General features: G+C 43.6%; 1 protein-coding gene across 1 annotated transcript; it reads right to left on the bottom strand.

Annotated features, from left to right (window-relative positions):
* Nucleotides 1-4,801: 4,801 nt before the first annotated feature.
* On the bottom strand, nucleotides 4,802-5,428 carry LOC147960735 (uncharacterized). Its single transcript, XM_087536391.1, has one exon. The coding sequence runs from the start codon at nucleotides 5,426-5,428 to the stop codon at nucleotides 4,802-4,804; it is 627 nt and encodes a 208-aa protein (XP_087392517.1).
* Between the last annotated feature and the right edge of the window lie 1,257 nt (nucleotides 5,429-6,685).

Here is a 6,685-nt window from a genome sequence, read left to right as displayed (position 1 = left end):
AAGGGTTCGCACCTCTGTAACTCATACTCACATAATCCAGTCGACCGCCTCCGGGCTCCGAGACGTAGGGTTTTTACTTCTTCCGAGAAGGGCCTGAACTCGTAAACCTTGCGTCCTTACAACTTCTCCATAGCTAAGATCTCGCCTCTCCATACTTACCCCCCTACATTACTGCCAGACTTAGAACCACGACACCCCATGCCCCCGTATATAAAGGAGCAAGGGGGCGTGCGGCCGGCCAGGAGAGGGGCGCGCCAGGAGGAGTCCTACTCCCACCGGGAGTAGGACTCCCTCCATTTTCCTAGTTGGATTAGGACTTGGGGGAAAGAGGTGGAGGAGAAGAAGGAAAGGGGGGCCGCCGCCCCCCTCTCCTTGTCCTATTCGTACTAGAGGGGAGGGGCGCGCGGCCCTTGCCCTGGCCGCCTCTCCTCTCTTCCACTAAGGCCCACTATGGCCCATTAACCTCCCGGGGGGTTCCGGTAACCTCCCAGTACTCCGGTAAAATCCCGATTTCACCCGGAACACTTCCGATATCCAAACATAGGCTTCCAATATATCTATCTTCATGTCTCGACCATTTCGAGTCTCCTCGTCATGTCCGTGATCACATCCAGGACTCCGAACAACCTTCGGTACATCAAAACATATAAACTCATAATATAATCGTCATCGAAACGTTAAGCGTGCGGACCCTACGGGTTCGAGAACTATGTAGACATGACCGAGACACGTCTCCGGTCAATAACCAATAGCGGAACCTGGATGCTCATATTGGCTCCCACATATTCTACGAAGATCTTTATCGGTCAGACCGCATAACAACATACGTTGTTCCCTTTGTCATCGGTATGTTACTTGCCCGAGATTCGATCGTCGGTATCTCAATACCTAGTTCAATCTCGTTACCAGCAAGTCTCTTTACTCGTTCCGTAATACATCATCCCGCAACTAACTCATTAGTTGCAATGCTTGCAAGGCTTAAGTGATGTGCATTACCGAGAGGGCCCAGAGATACCTCTCCGACAATCAGAGTGACAAATCCTAATCTCGAAATACGCCAACCCAACAAGTACCTTCGGAGACACCTGTAGAGCACCTTTATAATCACCCAGTTACGTTGTGACGTTTGGTAACACACAAAGTGTTCCTCCGGTAACCGGGAGTTGCATAATCTCATAGTCATAGGAACATGTATAAGTCATGAAGAAAGCAATAGCAACATACTAAACGATCGAGTGCTAAGCTAACAGAATGGGTCAAGTCAATCACATCATTCTCCTAATGATGTGATCCCGTTAATCAAATGACAGCCCATGTCAATGGCTAGGAAACTTAACCATCTTTGATCAATGAGCTAGTCAGGTAGAGGCATACTAGTGACACTCTGTTTGTATATGTATTCACACATGTATTATGTTTCCGGTTAATACAATTCTAGCATGAATAATAAACATTTATCATGATATAAGGAAATAAATAATAACTTTATTATTGCCTCTAGGGCATATTTCCTTCAATTAGAGCATTGTCCCAGTGAGGAAAGGATGAAGGAGACTATGATTTTCCCATAAGTCAGGATGAGACTCCAGATGAAAAATAAAAAAAATAAAAAAAGAGGCCAAAAAAAGAAGAAGAAAGAAGGCCCAAAGAAAAAAAAAGAAAATGAGAGAAAAAGAGAGAAGGGACAATGTTACTATCCTTTTTCCACACTTGTGCTTCAAAGTAGCACCATGATCTTCATGATAGAGAGTCTCCTATGATGTCACTTTCATGTACTAGTGGGAATTTTTCATTATAGAACTTGGCTTGTATATTCCAATGATGGGCTTCCTCAAAATGCCCTAGGTCTTCGTGAGCAAGAATGTTGGATGCACACCCACTTAGTTTCTTTTTTAGCTTTCATATACTTATAGCTCTAGTGCATCCGTTGCATGACAATCTCTACTCACTCACATTGATATCTATTAATGGGCATCTCCATAGCCCGTTGATACGCCTAGTTGATGTGAGACTATCTTCTCCCTTTTCTGTTCTCCACAACCACCATTCTATTCCACCATAGTGCTATATCCATGGCTCACGCTCATATATTGCGTGAAGATTGAAAAAGTTTGAGAACATCAAAAGTATGAAACAATTGCTTGGCTTGTCATTGGGGTTGTGCATGATTTAAATATTTTGTGTGGTGAAGATAGAGCATAGCCATACTATATGATTTGTAGGGATAACTTTCTTTGGCCATGTTATTTTGAGAAGACATGATTGCTTAGTTAGTATGCTTGAAGTATTATTATTTTTATGTCAATATTAAACTTTTATCTTGAATCTTATGGATTGAACATTCATGCCACAATAAAGAAAAATTACATTGAGAAATATGTTAGAAAGCATTACACATCAAAAATTATTCTTTTTTATCATTTACCTACTCGAGGACGAGCAGGAATTAAGCTTGGGGATGCTTGATACGTCTCCAACGTCTCTATAATTTTTTATTGCTCCACGCTATTATATTATCTATTTTGGATGTTAATGGGCTTTATTCTACACCTTTATATCATTTTTGGGACTAACCTACTGATTGGAGGCCCAGCCCAAATTGCTGTTTTTTGCCTATTTTAGGGTTTCGAAGAAAAGAGATATCAAACGGAGTCCAAACGGAATGAAACCTTCGGGAACGTGATTTTCTCAACAAGCGTGATCCAGGAGACTTGGAGTGGCCGTCAAGAAACAAGGGAGGAAGGCATGAGGCAGGGGGCACGCCCTCCACCATCGTGGGCCCTCCGTTGCTCCACCGACGTACTTCTTCCTCCTATATATATCCATGTACCCCCCAAACATCCAGGAGCACCACGAAAACCTAATTCCACCGCCGCAACCTTCTGTACTCGAGAGATCCCATCTCGGGGCCTTTTCCAGAGCTCCACCAGAGGGGGCATTGATCACGGAAGGCCTCTACATCAACTCCATGGCCTCTCCGGTGATGTGTGAGTAGTTTACTTCAGACCTTTGGGTCCATAGTTATTAGCTAGATGGCTTCTTCTCTCTCTTTGGATCTCAATACAAAGTTCTCCTCGATTTTCTTGAAGATCTATTAGATGCAATCTTCTTTTGCGGTGTGTTTGTCGAGATCCGATGAATTGTGGGTTTATGATACAGATTATCTATGAACAATATTTGATTCTCCTCTGAATTCTTTTATGTATGATTGGTTTATCTTTGCAAGTCTCTTCGAATTATCAGTTTGGTTTGGCCTACTAGATTGATCTTTCTTGCAATGGAGAAGTGCTTAGTTTGGGTTCAATCTTGCGGTGTTCGATCCCAGTGACAGAAAGGGGACCGATACATATTGTATTGTTGCCATCGAGGATAAAAAGATGGGTTTTGTATCATATTGCATGAGTTTATCCCTCTACATCATGTCATCTTACTTAAAGCATTACTCTGTTCTCTTGAACTTAATACTCTAGATGCATGCTGGATAGCGGTCGATGTGTGGAGTAATAGTAGTAGATGCAGAATCGTTTCGGTCTACTTGTCTCGGACGTGATGCCTATATACATGATCATACCTAGATATTCTCATAACTATGCTCAATTCTATCAATTGCTCGACAGTAATTCATTTACCCACCGTAATACTTATGCTCTTGAGAGAAGCCACTAGTGAAACCTATGGCCCCCGGGTCTATCTTCCATCATATTAATCTTTCAATACTTAGTTATTTCCATTGCCATTTTTTTACTTGCATCTTTTATTTCTCTTTATCATAAAAATACCAAAAATATTATCTTATCATATCTATCAGATCTCACTCTCGTAAGTGACCGTGAAGGGATTGACAACCCCTTTATCACGTTGGTTGCGAGGTTCTTATTTGTTTGTGTAGGTGCGTGGGACTTGAGCGTGATCTCCTACTGGATTGATACCTTGGTTCTCAAAAACTGAGGGAAATACTTACGCTACTTTACTACATCACCCTTTCCTCTTCAAGGGAAAACCAACGCAGTGCTCAAGAGGTAGTAGCCTGCACCAACAGAGCTTCTCCGGCTCGTACACCATCGGGCTCTCATGGTAAGGCACCGGCAACCTCGATTCGTCCCCTCTCCTTCCAGAGGCTCGACGGAAGCTGGGAGCGTGAGAACGACCCGAAGACCAGGACATTGCCTTGGACGCAGCCACCGCCACCCCCTGCGAGATCGCCTCCGCCGCCAGCCTGCTCAGGAATCGCCTCCGCCGTCGCCTGACCCTAGTTTTCCCCCCAAATCCCCAACTGTTTCCTGTTCGCCCCCGCGCAATGCTGTTATAACCGATTACTCATTATAACCAGGGCCACCACTCAGAGCAATCCCGGTTGATAGTGGCCACGTCAGCGTTTTTTGGCTAAAACGGCACTAACTTGAGCCATCAAAGCAATCTAACAGCCATCTAACAGCCATCAAACAGAATCTGATAAAACTAAGGTTTGATTTGGATATAACTTGAGCCATCTAACAGCCACCAAAGCAACATATTTCATCAGAGGTATAACTTGAGCCATCTAAGAAAGCATTAGCTAAATAACATAGCATAGTGGAGTTCAACATGTCCATAGATTCTTACAGCCATAATTAATAGATTCTTACAACATTAGCTAAAGACCATAGCATAGTGGAGTTCAACATTGTTCACAACTACTACATCCATAAATTACACTTCATCAAACCACCCTTCACAAAAGATAAGCAAAGCCTTCTATCAAAGCAACATATATCATGATAGGTATGCTCTGCTTCATCTACCCAGATCATCTTCATCTACCTCATTCCTTCAAAATGTCATGGATCAACTTCAACTTCTCTTTGCTCTTCTCTAGTGAATTGAACTGAACAACTAGCTGGAGCTTTAACTCATCCATGCGTTTTATCAGATTCTCATGTCCCCTCTTGATATCAGACATGTGAAGGTTCAGCTGCACATTCTCTTCTGTGAGTTTTTCCACAGACTTGGTGAGCTCATCAACCTGAATCTTTAAATTTTTTTTGCCTTCAGTTAGCTTTTCCTTCTCTTTCAAATTATTCATCTTCAAGTTCCTAATGACACTGCCTTGAGCTTCTAGCAGGTTCATCAACACTTTATACTTCTCTTTCAGCTTCAAGTTCTCTGCCTCTTTCTTCTCCATTTCATTCTTCATGCCAGCCACAACTGATGCAGTGGCAACCTCAGCTCTCTTCTCCTTAGCTTGCACATAGCTGAAATCCAACACCCTGTCCTCCTGTGCACCGAGAAGTTGATGGACATCTTCAACTAGTTTGTCATAGTTGGCATCTAGATACTTTTTCTCTTCTTTAAGGTGGTGGATAGTAAGTGAAATTTCCAGGTTATCCTTCCTCCTAGCATGCCTGCTGTCTTTAAACATTTTCCAAAGCTTCAACAATGCATTTTGCATTGTGGGAGGCCACTCTGGGTCAACCAACGCAAGAAACCCACAATTCTCACTTTGCTGCAATATAGCAAACATTTATATTGTTACTCTCTGAAGAATTACAATTATAAAAGGGCACTTCTAAAAAAATCAACTAAGAGCATAAGAACTACAACCTATACATGTGGTCAACTAAACAATGCTACTTCTACTGCAACCTATACTGCCTCAATTAAAAATTAGCATCTACACTGCTAACTAAGCTGCTGGTCATATATAATACTACAAAAAGTGGGCAATTTAACTAAACATGAATATACATGAGCACATGCCTACACAACATGTTGCAGTCACCTTCAGTACTAATAAATAACTAAACTATGAACATCTCCACTACCAACTAAGCAGCTGCCCATATATATTACTAACATCAGGTGGCATGTTTAACAAAGGTGAGCATCAAAGCTACTAACTTACTAATAAATAACTAAACAATGTGCTTCATCATCAGTAGGAGTACTCCATCAGTAGTACTAACTTACTAAACAGAGGCTACCAACTATATTACAGTGAACATAGAGAGAGAGCATGAATCTTACAGGCTAGGCACAAACTAGAAACCTCCTGCCCGTCTCAAATGATTCAAAAGCTACACGGCGCTCAGTTGGCAGCCGATGCTCCACGCACAGCCCCTCTGGTGCCTTCTCCAAGCCATTGTAGTCTTGGTCTTCAATGCTAGCAGGAATCTACAGGAGCAAATCCCCAAAACAGAAAAGCAGATCAGCAAATCCCCAAATCAGAAACCCTAACCCTAACTCACCCTAGCTCTACCACTGACCTGATAATGCATACCGTCGTTGGAGGAGGAGATCTACAGGCTGGACAAGTAGTCGCTGCTCTCATCCTCGAAGACCATGGTGCGGCGGCGATGGCGGACGCGGCGGTTTGCGTGGCGAGCGGCGGCGGATGGGAGAGACGAGGGCGATGGGGCCAGGAAAGGGACAGAGTGCGGCTGGCTCCGGTCCGACCAGCCCCGACCCAACTACATGGTGCGACCGAGCCGGGCTGGAACGAGTGACCAAGCGGGTGCACGCGGGTAGGCCACCGTTGCACCTGACACGTGGGCCCGGTCGGTCAGATACATGCTCAATACGTGCTTATACGGCTGTCCGACCATTTTGCAACACTTAGGCTTTGAGTTGGTACTGAATTGCAAAAAAAAGTGACTAGTGATATGATACTGACTCGTCACGACGTGCTGAAGTGTGGCAGTTCCTCGCA

This window comes from Triticum urartu, chromosome 7A (genome assembly GCF_056163025.1).
Source record: "Triticum urartu cultivar PI428250 chromosome 7A, HENAU_Tu73, whole genome shotgun sequence".
Lineage (NCBI taxonomy): Eukaryota > Viridiplantae > Streptophyta > Magnoliopsida > Poales > Poaceae > Triticum > Triticum urartu.
Note: the sequence above shows the minus strand (reverse complement) of the source record. Positions and strands in the feature narration are given on the sequence as shown.

Bases quoted from the DNA above. Each gene is read 5' to 3' on its own strand.
- LOC147960735 (XM_087536391.1), bottom strand. From the start codon at position 5,428: ATGCAAAATGCATTGTTGAAGCTTTGGAAAATGTTTAAAGACAGCAGG.